This window comes from Agelaius tricolor, unplaced genomic scaffold (genome assembly GCF_023055355.1).
Source record: "Agelaius tricolor isolate 1412-34295 unplaced genomic scaffold, bAgeTri1.0.p SCAF_8, whole genome shotgun sequence".
Lineage (NCBI taxonomy): Eukaryota > Metazoa > Chordata > Aves > Passeriformes > Icteridae > Agelaius > Agelaius tricolor.
The window spans coordinates 14,393,049-14,418,197 of NW_027269268.1; the positions used below are offsets into that span (position 1 = coordinate 14,393,049).

The window sequence follows — 25,149 nt, forward strand, 5'->3', positions numbered from 1 at the left end:
TTCCCTCTCCAGCTGTTTGATGTCACTGCAGTGGCACAACAGGAGCTCCCACTGAGGGTTCAGCTGCACTTGCCTGCTGGTTGATCCACCACACCATATTTACACTATCCCTTCCTACTGGAGAGGCTCTGGTAAACAAGGGAAGAGCAGTGATTTTGCAATCAGTGTTACAGTGTTGCAATCACCGCTGTTAACACCAGCTCTGTTTAGCACAAGGCTGATGTGTGGGTGAGCTGCAGGAGCCGCCAACTGAAGAGAGAACACAGGCTTCAAAGTAGTTCCACACTCAGGTATGTTTGAGCTGCATTTCTCTACATCCCATATGAGAGTCAAGAAGCTGAGACATTAGTTCCTCAGAAACTTTATTTTCATTCAAACTACAGAAATAAAGTAGTACCTTCCAATTTCCCATTATATTTTCTGCGTATTTGTACGGCTCAGGGTGAGATGCACTAGGATAAACTACCCTGTACGTATGGAGGAAGATAAGGCTCAAAAACTAGCTTTACTTCAAAGAATGCCAAACCTGACCTATGAGGTTGGCTCCAACTCTTTGATAACAATAATAGGCACAACATAGGAAAAAAGATTGATCTAAACTACCTATTGTAAGCAAAATCCAATAATTCATTACAGAAAGTCAAAGAAACCTTTTAGAAATAACAAAACAGTTTTCTACTTTGAAAAAATAGATGAGTAATTTTTCCTTTATATACGATATATTCACACACACTTTCAAGTATCATTTTCACTATTATCATACTTACATGGCTAGAGATAAAAAATGAAATCCCATAAGCAGATTGTTATGCCAAAGAAGTCACACACGGTCTTTATCTGGGTTTAGCAACACCTGGAATTCTCCATGGTATCACAGTGACTAAAAAAAGCAGTGACTAGACTCAGTGTAATTTTTCCCTTTATTAAACATGTTTTAGTAAGGCTTGAAAAGCATCAGGATTTAGAAAAATGGAGACAAGAAAAGCATAGGCAGTCATAAACCCCACAAATTCACAGCTAAGCTTGTCACACGCTCAGTACTAGGAGGGAATAAATAAAAAAATAAATCTGAGTTGTTTGGTTAGCAGGCAAAGTGATAACAACAGGCAGACTTCAGCTAGGATGTTTTTATATTTAAGGCATCACACAAAATAAGTTAATGCTGGGAAGCATAACAACCATCATGTGCACAGCCATAATTCACATTTAGCTCTGGACATCAGAACCTGCTTTATTTCAAAACAGAAAGGCTAGGAGGGAATCCCATAGTCTTTTGGGAAAGTGCCAGACAGCCACCAGGCAAGAGGAAGAGTGACCGTGGTTCTTATCACAGGGGAAGGAATTTAAGTGCTTATTAAAGGCTTTGCTGCAGTGCCAGAGCGAGACACCTGAAAACAAATTCTGGCAGAATACAAAACTTCTAAGAGCTAAAAGACAGAAAATCTATTCAAGCAGCTGCAGTGAATGGGTGTCCCACAAAGACACCAAAAACAGCCAAGCCATTTGTTCAAGCCTTTGGGATTGAACAGCTCCTGGAGCTCTGCAGCAATGATGGAGGGGGCAGCAGGTGCCTTCCACAGGGCTGGTTCCACACTGCTTGCTAATGCACTCTGCACTTCCACCCTCCAAAGAATTTAGATGGACAGGTATGAAATGCCTCAAAATGAAATAGTTATGCCTATTTTCCTCCTGGTCATGTCATTTCCATTTGTCTGTTTCTTGCCCAGTGGGAAAAGGCACAAAGTCTACAGTAAAAAAAAAGTTATTTTAAGACCTAAGTAAAACCTATTAGCAAAAAAATTTTGCAGAAACCACTGACTGCTTTCAAGAGGGCAAAGTCATCTAAAAGTTAAGTGCCAGGCAGCCTGAAAGTTTTATGGTTTTAACTATCAAGCTTAACTATCTGGTAGAGTACTTGAGTACAGGATTTCTTAAAAACTAGTTTTAAAATCATCAAGCCAAGACTGAAAAAATAGGCTTCTTGGAAACATGGGAGGTCACATATCACATGGAAGATCCATGACACTTCCAGAGACTAAAATGCAGAATTTTAGTTGTTTTTTTTTTTTTTTTTTTGCATTTAGTAAGAGTCCCAGAATAGAGTCCAGAGTGCTTTCTCCAAGCAATTTAGTAAGAAAGGATTCCATTAGGTAGGATGGAAGTGTGAGCTCACTCCAAGCTTGGCTAAAAGCCACTACTCCAAGTTTCCAGAATTTGGGTAACACTGAAGTTAAGTTTCCTGAGCTAGAGACAATTTGATACACAAGACAGTGACAGTGCAGCAGGACAAACAGAAGTGACAATGAAAAGCATTGCACAGTCCAAGACTTAACGTTAAACAATATGTGTGAATTGTCAGCTTCTGAGTTTATCTGTTGCCCCATCTTCACAGGCTGCATTTTGGCACATCCTTACAGCTCTTCTAGCACAGCAATTTCTGCTGTCTTTCCTTGCTCTGGTTTTGTACCACATAACCCCAACTTCCAAAAAGATGCTTTACACATTTACTCTGTAGTCTTCCCAGGCTTACTAAAACCACACACTGACAACAGCCTCCCCTTTAGCTGGGAGTTTAATGACACTGAATATTCTGCAGCAATAGGAGATACTTCAACATTTACTGCTTTGTCCCGTCCTGAGCCTGTGGCTGTTACAGTAATAGGCAGAATGGAGAGCTCTCCACTTTCTCCCTCAGCACACAAATACAAACTACACCATTAGAATCAGAAGAACATTAGTATGCAGCACAAAGTGATTTGCAAGCTGGAGAAAACAAGTTTTGTGGTTATTTGCTTCCTCTAAAAATGAATTAAAGGCATAGGTGGTATGTTTGATAAAGCAACCATGCCAGCTAATTTCCTCTCAAGTCTTCTAAAAATACCACAGTTGTTATGTGAGCAGCAGAGAGCCTCACATTAACCTGCCTGCAGTTTTCATACTACAGTGCAAGTTAGCTGGCTGCTTCAATAGGTTCAGGCTCAAAAACCTGAGGCCACACAAAAAAACCCTATCAATCACTTTTCTAGATGAACAAAATGCTTGTACCCTAAGTAATACTCTGGTCAGTCTTGGAGTGCAATGAACAAATCCAATACTATTGTAGTTCTCACAACAGCACTCAGGTTAATATCAATGCTCTTTACAAAAGGACAGCACTACCACTGTTTCCAGGGACACTCCTTTGAAGGAGCCCAGCTGCCATGCTCCCAAATTACACACACAGTCAGCACTCAGGAGGCTGATTCATCTTCACATTCCCGTGCACGCAAGCATTACTGACAATTAGCTGAAGCTGGGAAACAGGCATGGACTGCTATATTCTACTGTCAATGGACCTATTAAACAAACCTGACTTGCTCTCACACCTGCTGAATCAGGACAGGCAACCAGTTACACAAGAATCCACAGAAACCAGCACACAAACAGCCTAGGTAGCTCTCTCCACATTCACAGATATCCTGGGTGATGCCCAATACTGAAGGAATAGCATCTTTAGATAGAGATGTCTACTCAAAGCGTATTTATTAAACAGCTGTAATAATGATCCAGACATTTTTTGGCACAGTCTGATATGCTCCTTATGACACATTTCTGAACAGATGTGCAAGAAAAGTGTTCAAGTCTATTTCAGCACGCAGACACTTGAGTGCCTTCATCAGGCAGATGCAACTGAAGCTTCATTGCCAGTGACTAAACTCGCTTTAATCAGGTATCACAAAGACAAAAACCCCAATAAGCACCTGCCTTGACACTTAGCTGAAGAAAGGCTCCACAGCCCTGGCAAGATCTTTAAGTACATCACACACTTTAAAAAAAAAAAAAAGGCAAGAAATCAGTAATAAAGCACTGATTTTGCTGCATGCTCTAAGAGGTGGAAAGAACAAGCTTCTCATTTTTTGCTCAAAATAAGTGAACTTGACCTTTAAAGTCTCCTCCATCCCGTGAAATTCCAAGTAAACTAACAGCTCTCTGGAGTAACTTTCAAACAATGAAACAAAGCTTCAACTACTCAGACATATGTAATAGCAAGCTATCTAGATACTCATACTTTTATTTGTAGCCATGACTCTGTGATGCTCTATTTGTACTTTATGCATTATATCTTTAGAGCAGAATCACTCACTGAAGCACTTTTACTGTAGCTCCTACCTGAAACTCAACAGGCTTTCTGTGTACCCTTAAAATTCTTGGTTGGGCATAAAACAGGTGTCAAAAGAGAAACAACACAAACCATGATCAATTAGACCAACCACTAAGAAAGAACAGTAGCCACATGGATATAATTCCACTGTGATTTAGGGTGCTATCTAATAGGTTTATTAAAAGTTTCAACAGACTATAGCTCCAGACTTTATCTTTCTTGGAAGACACTACAATAGAAGCCACAGTAGAGACTGCCTTGTCACGAGAGGTACAAATACTTGCTGTATAGATGGAGAAATAAAAGGACAAATCTAGTTGTCTAAAAGACAATTCACTGTACACATTTTATTTACAGTTTTGTACACTGTCTTAGTATGAATGGGACCGCTTTTCTACTTGAGCCATTTTAACCAAAGCAAAATAACCTAAGTAATACAAAGTGTTAAAATACAGCATAAGATACAAAAACAGACATACTATTTCTAGTAAGGAATGTAAATTATGGTGTTACATAAAAAAAAAAAATCCACATTTATGTTCAGGAAATCACACAAAAAGATCACTGATTTGACTGAAATGCATAAATCTGTAGCAAAGCTCTGATGTTACAAAAAAACCAAAAAATTACCAAAGAATGCACAAAATTCATGTTTATTCCACCTTTGTCATACTCCCAGATTCTTCACCAAATGTTACATGAGCAAAAACAACTGAAATCAAAATATCACTAATGTTATCAAATAGGGAAAACAAATAAATTAATCTAGCAGCCATCAGCAGAGGTTACAGCAAAGATGATGCTGTATAAAAAAATTGCTAGAAAACTGTATGCACCATACTCTTTTCCAAACCAGCAAAATCTTACTGCATACAATGCAAATGTAAAACAGAGTAATTTCCTGCAGGTACAGAAATGCAACTTCTTTTCTGAATACTGTGGATAAACAAATTATTTTTTTGCAATAGTAATGTTTCTACCAAGCTATTACAGAGTGGGCCAGAAACACACTTATGGATTTGGGGGGTGAAGTGTACTAAAAATCCGATTGGTAACGGTTACTTCGGCCAAAATAGAAAAATTGAACATAGAAGTACAAGACAAAGGCGAATGAGACTTCTCACAAATCTTAGCAACATTTAGATGGAAATCAAATTTAAATGTAGTCCACTCTGCTTTTGAAGAGGCTTTGGTTCAGCTCCCAATCTCGATTGCTTGACGCAGTCTCCTATGAAAGAATACTCAGAGGGTGTCGCCTTAAACAACAAACCTATTTTTAGTGGTGGAGCCGCTCTTAGTAGCTGTGTCTGCATGGGACTGATAACCAATCACTATCTTTGGAGGAAGTCCTAATCTTTCCTTGTATACTCTCCTGGAGAGGAAAAGAAATAAAACAACAGTTTAAGCAAAGTCCTTAAGAAGGAATTAGTATCAGGACACCTGCTTTTAAGATCTGGGGACACCATTAAAAAAAAAAAAGTTGCCTATTTAGAAACAATTTCTCAGATATGAATAAGGACTTGAAACATGATTTTTCTTGTGTATTGCATCTAAATCCAAGTAAATTTTTTTAAAATAAGTTACCACATAATAGGACAAGCTCTTCAAAAAAATAAATCAACAGTAACAGGCCAAAATAAATGCAAAATGGAGGGATTCTATACTGCATTCCTGTGAGTCTCATTAAACCAAAAAGCTGTATTTCCACATACAAAAACAAAACCGCTATGAAGAACTCATGGTTCACAATTCCAAATCTACTGAGATGATAAAGTCACCTGAACCAAAGAAAACAGCAATTCCCTGGAACAGCCAGCTCTAATCACGCCACACATCGTGGCTGCAGAGTTGCTGTCTTTCCTTTAACTACTGATAGAAAGCAGACATCCCCAGACCTGGTCATGGGCACCTTAGCCAACAGAAGCTTTAAGAAAAACCACCTTGGATCTTATGTCTTCAAAGAAAGAAGCAGCAGCACCTGCCTTAGACACAAACACACCCACACACAGTGCTCCTTCACACAGAGTGAGATGAAAGTCACTAATGGCCACTCCTGTCTGGAGTTAAGGTAACATGGGAGCAAGCAGGCAACATAACTTACCTTGGTACTTGTGTCAGTTTGCAAAAATCTTAACTTTTTCACAGCTCTCTAAAGGAGTCAACTCCTTAGTTAATGGCTTATAACATTCTAAAATGCTGTCTGGTGCCTACTAGGTTTATTGCAACATTGTGGTAGCAGAAGATGAATACCTTAGTTTTGCTTGTTTATTATTAAACACTTATCACTGAAGCCTGGAAACATGACTGTATAATTAAATTATTAGTAGGAGGCAGACACAGATTCTTAAAGGCCCAAAAAAAAAAAAAAAAGTATCAAAAGAGTCATCAGGTAGTGAAAAAAGTAAGCTGCTATGTCTGACAGCTCAAGTTTGGCTTAAGACAGATGCACTAAGCCAGGAAAATAAGTATTTTCATTGGCTTGCATAAGGTAAATGGCCTACAATGACAAATTTAACAGAAAGTTATTTTGAAGCATCAGTACCACAGAACCCAACAAATACTTGTGTAATTAGTAATTGTAATCACATAATTGTGTAAATAGTAACTGTGTAGTCAGTAATACTTGCTACACACTAGAGCACAACATGCATTTTCCATAGCACAGACTCAATCTGAGATAACTACTGCTGCTTAAAGACTACAGCATGCAAATCAAATAACCCACAAATCATCAGCATTACTTTATCTGTACTTAAACAGAAGCAAAACATAGGAAAACATAGCAAAACATAGGATGTGCTGTAGTTTCACAGCACATCACTGTACAGCTCCCCCCCAAATCTGTGTACATCCTTCTGTGCTTAAGACTTGCAGCACCTTTCCTACCTTATTTGTAAGCATCACTTTCCTGGAAAAAAACTGTATCAATGCTCTACTCTGACTACTCACCTTTACAAACTGGCAGGCTGGAACAGATTGCACATTATCTGCAATTGTTAATTACAATGCCTTGTTGTGAAATGAGAATTTTTGCCAAGATTTGTGTATGCGCATCTGTTAGTAACTACTCTGTACTGCAGCACTACCTCCACAGTAGTTTAGAAATGAAGAACTGAATACAATTTGGCACAGTTACTTACTTAAGCTTGGGATACAGCTCTGCACAGGCTCCACTTGCCTGAAATGCCTCCTCCCTCAAGCTAACTGGCTTTACATGCATGGTTCCACTCCACAGAGCCGAGGCAGCAAGCAGTTACTTACCCTATATGCGTAACAGCATCCCTGTTTTCACATTCAGTTGTCCATATTGCTATTTTATCACCCTTAGTTCTAACATTAACAACAGCACCACACACATCATCACTGTAGTCATCGAATGACTCCCCAATAAGGCACAGCAGCTGTGAAAGAGAAAGCAGTTCAGAGTCAGAATCCTGTTCTGTAGGCAAGCACTCAGTGTACACAAGGACTGAGGAACACATTTTACTGCCTACAGCCACTTGCCACACAGCAATCATTTTCTATTTATTGCAGTGTCTTCTTCCAAGTATTTCAAGTTCCAAATATTACAAGTGAACACACTCTAGCAGGGCATCTTCCTCCTAGTCTGAATTTTCCATTCCTCCTCCTCTGCCACCTGCTGCAAGTTCTGACACAGCTGATCATTTCCACAGTGCTGCCTTCCACCCCATCCTCCCAATCCAAAACAGGAGAAGAATTAAGCACTCTATTCTTCTTTCTACAGGACACTTAAAACAGGTGGACCAATCTGAACTTTTAGGTGTTTCCATCCATTATCTAGGAAGAATCTGTTAAGGATTATTTGCACAACATCAGGTACATAAGGTTTCATTTCCATGCTGAAGTCTATCAATTTAGAGGTAAATCTGACTGCAGCCAGACACTAAATGCTATCCAATGAAATGTTACTTTTGATCAACACAGGAAGCTTCAGCATTTCCATAAACTCTAAAGTGGGCATCAGTGATCCTGAACAGGGTTTAATACAATGCACCAATGCAGGTGCACAAGTAACACAAGATTCTTCCCCCAGGTTTCTAGCAGTGAAGCTTGGAATTGGCCAGGAACATCAGACCGAGCAAGGTCACAGCTCCATGCAACATGCTAACTGTGAAAGTGGTATTTAAAAGGTTCAGCTTGCAACTTGTAGAACAAGCAATCCTGATATTCAAAACTAATCGTTTCTTGTGCTTGAGACAGATTCACCTGGCTATGCTGAATTAAAAAAAAAAAATCTTTCTGCACACTGAATCTGCAAATGGGCACTCTTTTCCTTCACTTACACAGTGCATCAAATACACTGCAGTTATGTCAGTTTTGTGGTATCACTTATAACATTTGGAAATTCAACATGTTTGCAACTTCTCAAACAAAGCAGGTCTTCCAGTACCCATCAGGCCCACAAGGGCTGGCTTACTCAAGGAAATGCAAAAAGGACAAAGTCTGCAAATGAATAAATCAGGTATAACTAAACATGCTTTAAATGTTACACCCAACTCCAGGCTGCACACACTCACTGAGAAATTCAAGCTATAAATAGCTGAGATCAAACAACACACAAACACGCAAAATATCAACCAACTGTCTTAGTTCACATGCAAGCACAGATGACTACCATGCTCAATAAACACTCCTCAGGTACATTTTTCATGAGTGTTGCACAACAGGGAAAAAAGTCTTCTCAAATGAAGTTTAGTTCACAGTTAAGATCATTATATTATAATAAAAATTTGTTCCAAAGGGGAGCTATAAAGACTTTGATTTCTATTGCAGAAAATTGGTTGTATATAATTACTGGAATTAGAAGTGACAGGGTTGTTTTAGGGCACTTATCACAGTCACCTGGGTATTTAGGCTATGTGCCATTGCTCACTGCTAAGCAAAATGCAGAGCCCTCTAGCCTTCAGTTTGCACAGCCTATCTACATGTTTCCAAGCCATATGTCATGGCTATCAGCAGTCAGGACTCACACATGCGTTAGGCCAAATACATGCAGCAGGATGGTAATTTGTTCACATGCACTCACACTGCCCAGTACTGTACTGCTCAATGCTTCAAATCACAACTACAGTGACTACAAAGATCCTGAAATTCTGACATTTTGGACACCTCTGCTTTGATTCTGAAGGCCTTTTCTCCCTTTCAAAGGGTGCAACACTCCTTGCCTCTCACAACAACAAGGACAAAAGATGAGAGATTTGCCAAGACTGCTGTGCATTGTCTTGTCTGCAATCCGTGTCCCTAAATCCTAGATCATGCTAGATTGTCTTAGGCTATTCTGAGTCAGTTCCTAGATAACACATTTTTCTGTAATACATTTACTACAATCCACACTAGAATTTACCATTCAATTCTATTCCAAAGAGATAAGAGCAATGGAAAAAAGAAGTATTTTTATGTGCTATTATTGCCTACCCCAGCATTAAGATAAATACACAAAGAAAAAAGTAAATCTGAAAGTCCCTTGTTCAACAAAGACAAAACCTGAAAACTATTCACTTTTTTTATGAGTATTTGTAAAACAAATTGTTTTATCAATTGAACCAGCAAGTTGCACTCAAGACAATGTATTTTCACAGTAATGAAATTTCAGAATTTTCACAGCTCAACAGTAATGTTCTGTACATTACATGGGAAAAGCTTAATCTGTCCTACAGAACTCTTCCTGTTACAAGGAAGCATTAAGACAGAATACACCCACATGAAGATCACTATTGAAAAAACATGATTCAAATACAGCCTGTGAATAAAACCCTACAGGACACTGCTGCCAAGAAGTGAGAGTAGCATAGCATCCAAATATCAAATCAGTTAAATGTATTTTCACACAAACACAAGGCTCCTCAGCTGCCACTGGTGCTTACTGTCTCTAGCCAGAAGCGATCAAGGTCACTTCGTCTCTGCTGCTTGTTTAGTGTAATTAGCCATCGGCCTCCCCGCTTGTTCTTCTCATCTTCCCACATGGGTTCAATCCCATCCTGCAAAGAAAGGCCACAAGTTAAAGCAGATGCCATCTCATTTTCCTAAAGAGCCACCAAAAGGCTAGTGATAACTGGAACAGTTAGAAAAGAAAGAAGTGTACAGATTAAGACACATACCAGAATGTCCTGAAATACTGTCTCACACCAATATCAAACTTCCAAAACAACAAGTGCACACTAGTGAATTTTTGGTTCCACAGAAGCATCACAGTCCAGGCAAAAGTCTTAGCTAAATATTACATTTTAAAAAAATCCTGAGGCAACAAGCAAAGACAACCACCTGCTTTGCCCTGCATTAAACCAGAACATAGCTGCTAATTTTATCTGGAGTCCTTATTTTATGTCTTGCACTCAGTGTAAGATCAGCCAAGTGCTTCTTCACTCATGCATAGAGATTATTTCACTGAAACAGACACCTTTGGCAGTCTCTCTCAACGACTTCCTTCACATGCAAGATGAAAATAAGAGAATTTTCACTGTTGGAGAAAGAAAAAAAAACACCAAACAAAACAAGATACCCATTCAAAGCAAGATCTGATTCAGATTTTGCCCAGGGTCCTGCACTGAATTAAATGATTCTGTATGTGCTGATACAGCAAAGCAGGCAGCTACTACTCTTGTATCAACCAGCTATGCTGCACTTCAGAAAGTCATTAAAAAAGTAAGTAATTGTCTGAACAGAGGAATTCTGTAAGAACTGCCCATGCAGGATGGAGTGGTGTCATCTCACTTTAAATATAACACCCTCACTGGCAGCTGCTGAGCTCAAACTACCTTATCACCTTTAAGAGGAGCTCTTAAGAGGTCACAACTGAAGGACAGCAGTAAGAGATTGCCTGCAAGCCTGAAGCAGTTGCCAATTCTATACCTGTTCCTTGAAGTTATATAATTATTACTGCTTGATGACAAGCAAACAGAGCAGATACACACACTTAATTAAAACACAATTTAAGAATTGATGCAAAAAATACAAGCAATATCCATAGATATCCTAATCTCTGAAGGGCCTATAGCTTCTTAAAATTCTAGTAAGCTTTCTCAGTCACCTAGAATACCATTACCTTCCCAAACCCAAGCAGCAGAACCTCTTCACTACAAACAGTGCACACAGTCTGCTGAGGAGCCCCAGCCTGCAGCTACATTTTATGAGCAAAGGAGGAACCAGACACCAGCAGTTTAGGGAGTACTGAGGTGCTGGAATCCAGAAAGGAAGCTGCATGATAGAAGCACTACCAAGAGGTTAGGATTTAACTTAGATCCCCAGTTGAGACCTCTGCCCTAGCTGAGGCATGATTTCATGTACACTTTTCCCTATTCACTAGTCTGGATATTTCCACAGAATGTTCTTATTGTCAATGTTGGGTGCACTTTTCTATTTCATGCTTAAGTAATACAGCATTTACCTGGTAGTATAGAAATTATTAGGAGTACTGTGGATCTGGCTAGCAGTACCCAGAATGAATATGGGGCAACATTGCTGTCTCCCACAGACATTTTAACTCATTTCACATCAAGTGACAGAGCTGAACAACCTTTTATATTAGAAAAAATTACACTTAATTGTTTGCACAAATATCTCAAATGTAGAATGAAGACTAATGCAGTCACAGATTAAAATCTACTGTCTAATACGTGTTAAGCAAGTGTTTGCAATTTCAGAAGTGACAACCTGATTTTCAGGCAATGTTTGGGACTTCCTCAAAAAAAAAATTAGCGCCTTTATGACATTCCCAACCACGTTCCTAAATGTCTTAAGTGAAATAACTGGACAGTGTCTTGCTTAGTCAGGAAACCATCCATCAGCATCCTTAACTCAAGAAAAAAATGTTAGCAAGCCTACCTTAAAGAGCGAGTAGTCACAACCAGGCATTAAATTACTAGAGAGCTGGATATGGTTGTATAAACTATTGGAGGGGAAAAAAAGCAGGATTAGAAATGAAGCATTGTTTTAAGGTACAAAATTCTTAAAGAATTGAAGACATATGACCAAACAAAGCCCAAAAATTAAGGAGCAATAAAGTTATTTCAGAAGCAACCCTATTTCTTTAGTGTTTTTAACAATATAAAAGTATCAGTACTAAGATGTTCTAGGCTTAAAGCAGCAAAATGGAATATGATCCTCACAACTGCTTTTAAACTAATTTCCAATGCTTCTTTTAAACCCAGTTCTAAGATTTAGAACTGAAGTCCAAAGTTATTAGGAATATAACTCACTGAGCTTTCATGGCAAGAGGTCCTGTGTCTATGAGTATTTAATACATTCATGGAATAAGGAGAATTGTTTATATTTGTAGGGCTACTCACACTGCTGAGAGTTTTTTTAGAAGAAATGCTCAGCCTTGCTATTTGATACAGCACTCTAGGTATGAATGCTGCAGGCCTGATAATTCAAATTACGGACTCCAAAGGCAAGAACAGATGATAGACAATAAAATGTATATTCAGAATTAAATTTACAACCGTGCAATTCAGAAAAACAATCAAAGGAGTACATAGTATCTCCTCCTCAAACAAGGAGATAAATGCCTTTTTTCATCCCTAACAGGTCAGACTTCAGAAAGAGGCCTGCACATTTTACAGTAACCTGTAGCCCAAGACCAACTAATATTGAGGCACAGTTCAGCATGAAAAAGAGAATTGATTAATGTGATGTTCTAACAATGAGATATCACACAAAGGAATTTGTAACACCAGTTACAAATTCAACAGTTTGCCTCTTTTAAGTTTACCTTGACACTGAAATTTTCTCCCCAGAGCAACACACCTATTTCCCACTCCAGCCACAAAGGAGCTGTAACTTAACTGCTGGTGGCTGATTTTATACCTTCACTGCAGACATCTAGATTACTTTTCAATCACCAAGACTATCTTGGTTACAGAAGCTCAAAAACTTACCCTTAACCAACTGCAGTAGTGAGCATCAAGCAACTCAGCTGCCCATCACATACCCCACTGCTGACAGCTGAGTGAATCACAGTTTGCAGTCATCCCCACAGTAGGAATGGGAAAGCTGGTTACAAGCCCAGAATCCCATTCCCTGTCAGGACTGCACCAACAAAGTTACTGAAAAGGCTGAAGCATTTTTCCTCCCTTTGCTAATGGGTCACTGATGCGTCCTATTACTACATTCTGACTCCATCTCCCTCCATGGGGATCACATCCAAAAAAAGTATGCAAAAATAAGAACCCTATCACTCAATGTAGCATGAAACACTAGGATCAAATACATAACGCTTTTTTGTTCACTCTCAGTGTTGCAGCACTTGCATTTTCTCCATGTTTTAGCAGTATGGCAGGCAAAAATCTTGATTGAAGCAAGTGTTTGGAAAGCACAGGCCCACCTTCAGGGGTTTTTTACTGCTGTTGGAGCCTAACCACTCTCACAGACCTTCAACTTAGAATGAAGGTCATTTCTTCTGTAACCTCCAACAAATTTTTTTCAGGAATGCCATTAATCTGCATGAGTCTCAACTACCACGCTCCAGATTCAGGCACTCTTGAACATGCAACATGAGCCATTTAATCAAGGAGGAAAATGTGGGGCCATGGAAGTGGCAATCAGTTGGCCACCAGAATTTACAGGTTCATGCTACTATGAGATAGCTATTGCACAAATTAAATGTTCTACATGCCTGTTATATACACGTGAATATAAGCAGTGTTGCAGTGCTTCAGCAAGACAATGGGCATTTAAAGGATGAAGAACTCCATTTGCATTTTCTTCAGACTTCACCTTCAATTTTGCAACTATTTCAGATTACACTAAAGAATTTGCAGTTAATGGAGTACTTTATGGGTTTTTTGACTTGGACATAAGCTGCCAACAAATCCCAAAATTATCGTGCAGATTGAAAAATCTATACTTACGCCCAAAAATCCTCAACAGTATCGAACTTTGAGATAAGACGAAGATTTGCTTGCCAAGTTTTGCTCTTGTCATTTTTAAAAAACCAGAGTGCCCATCTAAAGGAGAACAAAATAAAAACATACAGAAATTAAAGTATATTAAAAATGTAATTATTTCTATTGTTATATTCAAACTAATTTCAAACCTTAATATATTATGAGCATGGAAGTCAGTTTTCATCAATAAGTTACATGATCAATTCTTTACAGACTAACAATGTTTGTGCTTTCATTGCAAGAATTGTGGCAGACTTTATCAATCCATTAGGCAAATATTTGAAATAGCTTTGGAATTCTTTTAAGACTCTAAACTTCAGATGTTTCTCCTTGCTGTCACTGCTAAACTGCAATCCCCTACCACAAACAACTGATAATGGTCTAAAACAACACCGATTCAAACTGGGCTCCCTGGCCAGTAATTTCCTTGTAAAGGTTACATAAGCAAATTAGATCACTCTAAAGCTATGTATGACATGAAAGCTTCCCAACCACTCACATACTAGGAAAGCATAAATTTTAAAATGCAAGCTGCATTTTCAGCTTACTAATGGCAACCATCTCAAATGCCCACAAATTGATTGTTTCAAGTTTTAAAAGTAGCATATATAGACAAGACTGAATGAAAAAAATCTCTGCTGAATACAAATATCAAGACGAAATTGAACCTTTCACACGAAGATGCTCTTTCTGAATCTAAAAAGCATCATTGCAGCAATTTAAAATGCTGGAACAGGACACCTAATGAGGCATTTAATCAAACAGTTGGGGTTTTTTCCACTCTGATCATTTCAGTAGTGTTGAAATAACTCGGGTTAGCACTAGGCTATATTTATCTTCTCTCAGCAGAGAGCTTAATTTAAGTCACTAGGTGTCAAATCTATTGTTTTGAGACCCTTCCTGACATTTCAAACCTAGCTGTAAAAGTCTACTCCATTCCAGTAATAGCCTCACTAACACTTGTAAGGAACTGTTAGCATCAATTTAGTCAAGGTGTTCAGAAGAAAGAGAAGGAAGATGGAAGCCGAAAGACTACAAGGAAAGTGGGATACATGCAGCATAGCACTACAGGGAAGCACTGTTTTCCACACTTGCTCAAAACTTAAACTGAGAGTAAGATATCACTTGGTAAAAGGTACCTGCCAACAGTAAGTACTGAGCATTCCACAGTAACTCATCAGCTCACTTGGAGAAAATGATTTCCAAGATGGTCTTTTTGAAGCTCTAAGAGGGCTTGAATTTCACTAACTTTGAAATATAATATTAACTACAAGTTTTTACCACCAGCACCTTAATTTACCCAAGTACAAGGCAGAATGCAAGGTTTCCCAGCTGTAGTGGGCAGCAGCTTCCTCTCAGTAGTGTCAGCCTCTTAAAATACACCACACAAAATCAACAAAAGCTCTGCCTGCCTCCAACTAAAAGCAGTCATGCTCTTTCAAAGTACCTGGCTGCATTTTGAAAACTTGCAAATGTTTTCAGCCTCTGTAACTGCACTACCTGAAGAAGACTCTGAATATTAACATCTGGATCAGAATCTCCTTACTCTGCAACCCCACTGCAAAAATCTTCAAAAAAAAAAACCCTGAGAATTCCCAAAATACTGCTAGAGAATATAAGGTCAACAAGAGCTGCAAAGCCACAGGCATTTTTCTATCCCTGGCAAAACTACAATCCGTTTCTGTACCATTTACCTGTTTTGTAGTGGATGTTTAATATACTGTTCAGGGCTGGCAACCTCCTGACTAGGTGCTGGTTCGGTTTTCTCCTCTTCTGCAGGTTGGGGGTTGGGAGTGGTTTCCTGCTTGAAGAAAGAAGTTATTAATACATTCCTTCTCAATTTTTATTGAAGTAATTTAGTTTTCTAAAGTTACTTTAGAAAGGGTGAAGCTAGGAGTTCCTATCATTTATCTTGATTGTGGGCCCACATCGCATAATGGAAGCACAATTTGTATCCCTTTATTCTTCAACATCTGAACAGGTCCTACAATAAACACTAACTTCAGAAATTTGCATTCTGCTGTTCAGTGATTTGCTTCCTATGTAATTTGTTTCCAAAATGGTATACTATACATACTTGTCTAATTTTGAAATAGTTTTGAGTGCTATTTTAGAAATACACAATCTATGTTATCTAGAATATGCACATCTAAAATAAATTCAGAGAATAATAACTTCAGAATGAAAATTGTTTTTATCAGCTTCTGACAGAGCATCATTTGAAACAGGTGTACAGGCTCTGTTATTTAAAAAAAATCTATTAATACAAGTAGAAGATAAAACTAAAACTCTCAGATCTAAAATCAGCTACTGCAAGCAGCTAGAAGCCAAGCTAGTGCAGTTATCTTTGTATTTGCTACATCATCATGAACCAAACAGCGGAATTTGATTGAACACACATCAGTTCTCAAACTTCCAACTGAAATAAACGTACTTACTCCTTTAGTACGTATTAGATGGATTTCAAGAGTTATTTTTCAACTTTCTAGAGACAGCTCTAGAAATATTAAATATACTTTAACATAAAGTAGTAAATTATATTCTCTTTGCATGCAAACCCCCTCAGGCTTGTCATTCAGTTTGAGAAGTCACTGTGTCAGATTTGAAATTCTAATGCCTTTCCTTCAAACCCGGGGATACAAAACTTTATTGTGATGCCAAGTGTCCCTGCCAGTTACCACCATCCCTCCCTAACCTGCTAGAATATTACAGAAACACAGAAGGACTGTAGATCCTTCCTAAGAGCTAATACAAAAATGCTTGTACAGCTGACCCCATGAAAGAAGAAGCACTTCAGTAATATAAATAAATGCTAAGTACAGTAGACCCAAAGACTCCAGACATTACCAAGTGTGGCAATATAAGAGTAGTATTTTAAAATTAATTTAAATTTTGTGGTTTTAACAGAAAAAAATAGCATAGGAGTGAATTAAGTAATGTTAAGCAATTTAATTAATGGAACAGTTTGCTCCAGACTTCCACATACATTTATCACACCAAAGCTGTTGAAAACTGGATTTGAAGTGATAACACTGCTCTATCTTCACAGACCCAGCTGGCAAACTCTCCTGGATAACACCTGAAGATCTGTCTTAACAGGGATTTTCTTTTCATTATCAATATATTTAACATTGTTAAGCATGATATTATGCTTTACATCAGACAAGTTACTCCTTTATGGTTGAAAATAATTAAGTATGCCTAGTTTAACAGCCCACATAGAAAAACACCTCATGACATTTCAGAACACCTACATTCACAGTGAAGAGACCGACATGTCAAGATCTAACAGGAGCACTTGGCCAGTGCTTTGATTTACACAGTACAATAGCACAATTCCCTTCCTCTAAATAAAACTAAATGCTTTCTGAGGATCTCCCAAAGGGATCATCACTAACAAACCCACAGAAGCGCAGTGTTGAAAAATTTGTCACATCTCCTCCAGTGTAATACTATAAAAAGCTAAGCAGACCTTCAAAAAAACCATAGAACTTGAAGAACTTACTATCTGGAACAGAATTTCTAGTGTTACCCCCACTTACTTTTGGTATCATTCATCTTTAATCACACAAAACCATCCCACTGAACAATTCAAGACAGACAGTGCACAGAAGCTGTGCAATTCACCAAGGAAGCACTTCAATACTTCCTCCTTCACACTATCTGTACTACAAAGAAACAAGTATATAAAACTAAATTTTAAAGTGTGGTTCCTTCAGGGGCTCCTAACTAGAAAATTCAGAAAAGTTACATGTGCAAATACAGTAAGAAAAATTCTGCTGATGTGCTGGAACAGCACTAGGTTTTGTGATAAAACTTGCTTGCAGTCACAATACTCTGCAGCTGTGACATATAATATTCACAACTGATTTATAAATGCTATTACACTAGGAATTTTAACATCAAACAGACTCACTCTTGCTGAATGCAGATGCAGAGTGTCTTCCAAAAGCAATTTCAGTTGGGAATCTCATGTTTGCTCAGCAACTAGCTTTCAACATACAAAGAGCTAGTCCCAAAGTCTCCCTGATCACTCTTCCAGAATTATCACAACTACATAAAATGGAAGAATCAATACAAAGCCACTGAGCACATGCAGGGCTAAACTGTTTCATAACTTCTAACAAAAGACTACATTAGAAAGGATTAAGGTAGCACAGTCAGACAAAAAGAAAAATACAATCAACACCTGTCTGGTACACTGATAATCATCATCCTTCACACAACTACATGAAATTCTGGTTTTGGACAAACAGAAGACATCTGACTCAGCACATGCATTTTACTTAAACCACCACAATATCAAGTCTCTTTAGATATTCTGAAAGCTACAAGGCATTCATGAAACTCAGACTAACCATTATTCAAGCTCCTGTCCAAAACAGGAGAATGACAGCTCAGCTCCAAGGCCCACCTAACAATGACCCTGACCCAAGACTGTGCCACTCCCCTCAAAAACTATGTCACCAGAAGAGACTTTTTTTTCAACACCAGGCTTCCCCATTCAAGGATAGCTACAGGCCTACACACAGAACTTATTATTGAAGAACATTATTTCTGCCTGGCCTCAGAGAGAAGCCTAAACCAGCTTATTTTCACTTCCTTCTGTTTCCCACAGCCATCAAGGAAAACAGAAAAATAACCATTTTAATTTTGGGCTGGTTAATCACTATCAGCTCCTCTTTCCTTTCATCTAACCTTTATCGCACTGTTCTGAGTACCAAAATGAAATGTTTGTATACCAAAGCACTTCCTGTTATTAGTCAAATAGAAGCTATCTAAGTTTGTTAATTGGTATTTAAAGTCCATTTAAAGTCCTGATATCCAAGAAATTCTACAAGAAATTGCATACATCTATATATATCACATGAACTAATGTTCACATTTTAGCAACCCACAGCTCGGAACCCTGCAATTGCAACACTATTAACCAAAGTCAGACTGACTCCACCTGCAGTTCCTGGACTAGTTTATTTAAAATCCTTCATAATACTTTACCATTGCTCATAACTAATGTATTCTTTAACCTAAAATTGACTCTATAAGTAACCACTGAGTTTGCTGCTTTTAAAAGTAATAAAATAGGGTAGTATTACCAGATAAACTGGAAAGCATGGCCAATCCCACTTCTCATACACAAGACAGCACATAATTAAGTGACATTTATTCACCACCCACACGGTTTTTGATGTAGGAATCAGCCTGCAGAAGTCCATGAAACATCTGCCTACTCAGCATTTAATGACTCTGTATATTTGCAATTACTTGGATTCGGACACTTGCAAATTTAATTGGTGTTATTTACTCTTTCTCCACAGCACATAATGACCAACATATCAAAGAAAGGTGTGCACGTCACTGGGACAGGAAACAAAGCATTTACAATAGAAACTGCTTCATCAGGTTTGTTTATTAAGGGAAACAAGCAGCTTGACTAAGTTTTACCAAGGGCTTTCAGATGCTGCCCAGACCACATTAATGTCATTAGTTGTCTACAGAAGTTGTTTAGCAAGTCCAGTTGGAGTGCAACAATTACTGCCCAGAAGGACATAACCTGGCACTATTACGTGCTCTTGGTGAAGGCTAAGAGAATTAATTAGTGGAAGAGGCTTTCCAAGTCTGTTGCATTAAACCAAAGTAAAGTGACATTATGGAGTTTTCACCTTCTTCTTTAGAGCTTCTAAAATACCTCAGTTACCCGATGTCTTGGGAAAAACAATTTCTACTATCTGCTGGTGCTTGGTGCTTACGTGTCTTGTGGGTAACTGCTATGACACCACAGGTTAATTTCCAAAGCACAAAATTCAAGAGCTGTTTATTTCAAAACATTTTGGACAAAAAAAAAAAAGTTAAAGCACACCCACAAGCATTCATTCCATCCTGTAAGAAAACAAACCAAGTGATGATTTGACACACAACTCTGGAATGAATGTACAATGGTAAAAATCATATGTAGTACATGTAATAGCAACTGGAAAAGAGGAACTAAGAGACACCTGTTACCAATTTAAAAGTGTGAAGTAGATTTCCAGACACCAGGACAAAGAAAGGATTTCTACTTGTGACACAGCAAGGCATAATAGAGAGCAAATATCCTAAATGCATTCATCATTACTTAGAACACCACAGATTTTTAGATAGGCAGTCACTATCAGAACACAAGCATGAAACCTGATTTTAACTGACTGACATCCCCTCACTTTACAACAGAAGTGACCATGTGTACAGGAGAACAAGAATAAAAGACTAAGTAAAAAAGTCACACACTTCCTCCATGGTCAAAGGTTTTCTAGGAAATATCACCTCAGACTTAAAAGATACAGAGACTCTTTATAGCCCTGTTAACTTCTGCAAAATGGATTATAGACTCATGAAAATGCCCATCAGATTTTTGCCATTTAACTCACAAACTTCTAACTAGCATTAGCAAACAGCTTACAAGCAATATCAAACTACCTCAGTATCTTTGAGGGTTTTGCAGCTGCCTAAGCAAGATGACCTGGTGCTAACACCTCTTACCCCAGCCTGCACTCTGCTGCTGCCTTTGCTACTGGAACACAAAACCTACCCACATGGGATGAGTTTCCACATAGAACATTCTGTCACTTCTAAAGCACTCAGACAAGAAAACTGCCCAAAAGTGCTGCGGAGAACAGTTCAGATGATTCAAAGAACAAAAAGCCTCTAGTCTCCCCAAACACTCCTACAGAAAAGACCTCCACGTTTCACAAGTATACTGAGCCTCTGGTTCAACGGAGAATTTTATATCCTCTGTAACAATATGTTCAATCTTTAGAAAATAATTTAATGTAGAATGTATGAATGGTCAAAAGACGTCCTCAAAGAAAAAGTACTGGATTTACTACTGGTATGCCCAGTGATTGCAAAGGATGTCATACATACAGGTTATCTGATGAACAGCTCAGAGCACAAGAGAAACAAACCTCTACTAAAAAAAAAAAAAAAGATTTAAACAGTTAAAATTTCTGCCTTATATCTACTACACAGAATCAAGGACAATTGGCAGGTGAAGACCACTAACAGCAGTCATGTTACAGCACACTCACATCTGCACATCACACACTCACACCTTCCTTACACCAGTGTCCTATACAGGAACAGGTTTTAAACTTCAATAAACAAGGACTACTGCAAGACAATAAACACCTTCCAAACTCAAGTTTAACCTTGACTATAGAATATTTTAAAACTGAAAGACAATTTAGCTGAGGAACAAGTCACATTAATTGACATTTAAAGTCTGCATTTCTCTTTCACAATGCAGGCATTCTACCAACATCCCCTATTTAATGCTCCCCTCTATCTCCTCAAAATTCAAACTAATCTTTAGAAAGCTGTCAAAATGGACACATTTTCCATCAAAAAGTTTCCCATGTACCTCCACACCTGCATGCATTACCTCCACACCAGTAATGAAACACAGCTTGATTTAATACACTATTTTTATGCATTTCTTTGAAATAAGTTTGGTATTTTATATGCTATGTGAAATGTAATTATTTAAAATGGCTTTCAGAAAAATGTTTATCTCAAAAAATTTACAAGATGTACAACATACTCCTCTTAGAGGAAGTTCCATACTCACTCAGATATGTTACTTAAAATTCGAAAGCTTATGATAAATATCCTCAATTATAAAATAGCATGAAAGGTACTTCTACCCTGTATCATTTCAGAAAAATGCCATGAGCAAGCAACTGTGTTCAGCTGCACAATACTGCAGTTCAATGCTATACTGACTTCAAGCAGAGCAGGTCACAGACTTCCACAGCAGAAATACCCAGCAACAAGAGCAAGTCTGAAGATGAATTACACTTACACTCTGCAAATAATGCAAAATAAATACCTTCCAGCCTACATGGAATTTTAGGAGCTATTATGAACTTTCCAGAATTTTAAGATCCTATACCACTATGCTTGTAACCCATTGAGATAACAGTTTCTTTTAAATATAGTTTTGATTCCCACCTATGTAGGATTACCTTCTCAAACAAGCACTTTTCAAATTACAGATACCTGAAATGTCACTGTTGTAGGCTAAAAAAGCAGAGTTAAATTTACAAGAATCGCATATATGACAATAACTGCCATTAAGCAAAAATACAAAAGAACCACAATGCCATTTCCAATTTGCACAATGAGAGATGAGATTCATATGCACCTAGAAGTTACAGGCTCTGTGCAGATACATTTTAAAGTCACCTTTGGTAAATTACTGTTTACTAAAGCATTACTACTGGTTCTGCTGTGGACTTTTGCATGGTTTTACCTGATCACATTTAATCCTCAAAGGCTGTATGAGCACTCTAACAGGTGACACTTCTGCATGGTCTCAAAAATCAATCTGAATATTTTTAAAAGAAAAACCTAGACATCACAAGAAAAACTGAGAATTTTAACTTGTCAGTGTTGCAAAGGTTTATGCCCTCCTTACAGTGGTGAAGTAAACCACAGTGAAATTGGTCAGTATTTAAATGGAATAATCTTCCTTTTTTGACAGCTATTATGGCACTCTCTACAGAACTCTCAACTCAAGTTTCTGTATTGGTTAACAGTCTGAAACATTTTTCAAGCCTCTTAAGGCTTTCAATGTATGCTACTTTTGAAACCATGACAGCACTAGAAACATCACTGACCTTAGTAGGAGCCTGTATTAAAAAAACCAAAAACCAACCCATACTCAGTTGTATTTTCATTTCCCAAGACACACTCTCCCACCAGGAAAGCATTACAGATGACATCTCTACAAACCCAGGTCAATTTTGCAGGTGAGCAACAGAAAGGACTCCCTATGATGAAGAGGTAATCCCTAAGCACACATGCAATTAAATTGTTCAGCTGCAAAGCACGCAGTGTTTCTGCAACACCTCTGACCTCAGTCACTACACAAGTCTAACTTTGGGCTTAGGCAGGAGAAGGAAGCCACCTACAAGGACAATAAACAAAGACTTTGTTATTTACTTCAATTTGAAAATAAGCAAGCACAGGTGATAGCTGACTCCTGGATGTGAACATACTGCAGCTACAGCAGAACATTCAACAACTGCGTTAATTACTTAAACTGTTGTGAGTGTTGCCCCATCTTCTACTTTTAAGGGTTCAGCACAACTGCTCATGGTGAACTGGATCTGGGCAATCAATCTTGCTGGGACACAGCATGACAAAACCAATTGTTTACTTTCTGCTACATTAGGTCAGATCTACCTCAATGTGCAGATGGAGTTAATGGAGAAAATGGTGCAAAGACAGTTTTTGTGTCAGCAGCCCAGCAAAGAAAGCCACAAGGCACAGGCCTTCACAGTAATTTCGATTTCTAAAGGCTGTATTGCAAATTATTTATTGCAATTCCTACTAAGCTCCACAGTCACCACAAAGCACTGCACTGAGAGGAAGACTTCATCCTCAGATACGTGGGCAACAACTCAAAGATCGGCTTTTGGATGTGAAAACAAGTGTTTAGCACTGGCTGAAGAACATGGGAAAGGTGCTGCTGGTGGTCTGTCTTGCACTTTTAACAAATGACACTCTCCTGTACAGAACTGCTGCCATGCAATTTATAAATGCTGACCCACGTCAATCTCTTCCTTGTCGGTAAAAATACGGGGTTTGGTCCACAGAAGAAAACCATTAAGAGAAAAGTCAGCGCCCCTAACACAAAAGGGCAAAATTAGTCATTATATAAAACCATTGATTTTCAAACTTTGTTCACTTTGTCTAAATGTTAAAAAAGCCTCCCCAAACAGCACACTGGCTATTCAGTCACAGCTGGTATGCACAGGAGCAAGACACCAGCCCTCTTTAACTGTGTTTTCTTGTAACCCTAACAGAGTCTTCTGCTGTCCTCTCCTCATGATACACAATCATGTGGGATTAGAACAACAACTGTACTTGGATCACTTCCAGCTGCTCCAGCTCATTATGGAAGCGGGCTGGGGCTACGTTTGTAAGACCGAGCATAATACCATGAACATAACTTATCACCTGGAAAAAAAAAAGAAGTACTGAATTATCATGAAAGGTCTGAAAAGAAAAAAAAAAACAAACACCCCTCGAATAAAAGATGACACAACCTGGCAAAGACGATTTCGTTTGCCGAGTCTCACCAGCCGGGCTGCTGTCGCGGCTGCCCCAGCAGCGCATCTGTGACTTACCGAGCCCGCGCTCGCTCACCGCGGTGCCTCTCCCGGGGCCTCCGGGGCACAGCGCGCCGGGAGCGCGGCCCTTCCCCGCTGCCGGAGGAGCCGCCCCTCGCCGCCCGGCTCGCCGCGGCGGCGGGAACCAACATGGCCACCCCCACCGCGCCACATGCGCCGGGCGGGCCGGGCGGCCGCCGGGGCCGCGGGCGGGGCGCCACACAATGGGCGCCGACGGACCGCGGGCCCCGCTCCCGCCGGGCCCCACCGGAGCCGCGGCCGCCGCGCCGGGGTGGCGGTGCCGGCACAGCCACAGCGCCCGCCGCCCCCTCCCCCGCCCCGGCCCCTGCGAGCGTGCGCTCCTCGCCGGCCTCCCCGGCCAGCCGCCTCCTGCCTCCCTGCCCGCCCGCCCGGGGCCCCGCCGCGCCCTCGCCCATCGCGGCCGGCGGAGCGGCGTCTCGACGAGGAGGAAGATGATCAGGATGCGGTAGGAAGAAGGCAAGGGAAAGGCGGGCGGGAGAAGGGAACGCGGCACTCACCGGCTCCACCGCCGCCATCTTAGAGCGCTCGGATCGCGGACGCACCGCGGGGCGGGGCGGGGGCGGGTAAAGGCCCCGGGCCGCACGCGATTGGCCGCCCGGTGGTCACGAGCGCCCGGCGGCCGTTTGGGGCGCGCTGCCAGCCGGGAGATGTAGTCGTCAGGCGCGGGGGCCGCCGGGAACCCCTCCTACTGTCGCCCGGGCAGGAAGAGGCGGGCGGGGGCGGGAGCGCCCTCTGGCGGCCGCTGCGGGAGCGGCACCGCCAGTGCTGAGCGCACGGAACGGTCCCGAGCGCCGGAGCCGCCTGTGCCCCGAACACAGAGCTCTGAGGCCTCCTCTCCCTCGAACACAGCGCTCTGGGTCCTTCTGTGCCCCGAACGCAGCGCTCTGTGGCCCCCTGTCCCAGGAAC

At 39.9% G+C, this 25,149-nt stretch overlaps 1 protein-coding gene and 1 long non-coding RNA gene across 8 annotated transcripts in view; one reads left to right on the forward strand and one right to left on the reverse strand.

Annotated features, from left to right (window-relative positions):
• The window catches only part of LOC139592158 (uncharacterized), a 32,479-nt gene extending 22,446 nt beyond the window's left edge, over nt 1-10,033 (forward strand). For all 7 annotated transcript variants that reach the window (XR_011679926.1, XR_011679923.1, XR_011679922.1 and 4 more), the window contains one exon: nt 8,196-10,033. This is a non-coding gene — a long non-coding RNA (uncharacterized lncRNA). The remainder of the gene's footprint in view (nt 1-8,195) is intronic.
• Nucleotides 903-24,868, reverse strand: EIF4E (eukaryotic translation initiation factor 4E). The gene is made up of 7 exons (XM_071431670.1): nt 24,740-24,868; nt 15,741-15,847; nt 14,011-14,106; nt 11,984-12,047; nt 10,027-10,140; nt 7,403-7,542; nt 903-5,513 (listed from the first exon to the last, which is right to left on the reverse strand). Exons 1-7 carry the CDS (start codon nt 24,755-24,757, stop codon nt 5,399-5,401), a joined length of 654 nt encoding a protein of 217 aa, XP_071287771.1. The 5' UTR covers nt 24,758-24,868; the 3' UTR covers nt 903-5,398.
• Nucleotides 24,869-25,149: the final 281 nt, after the last annotated feature.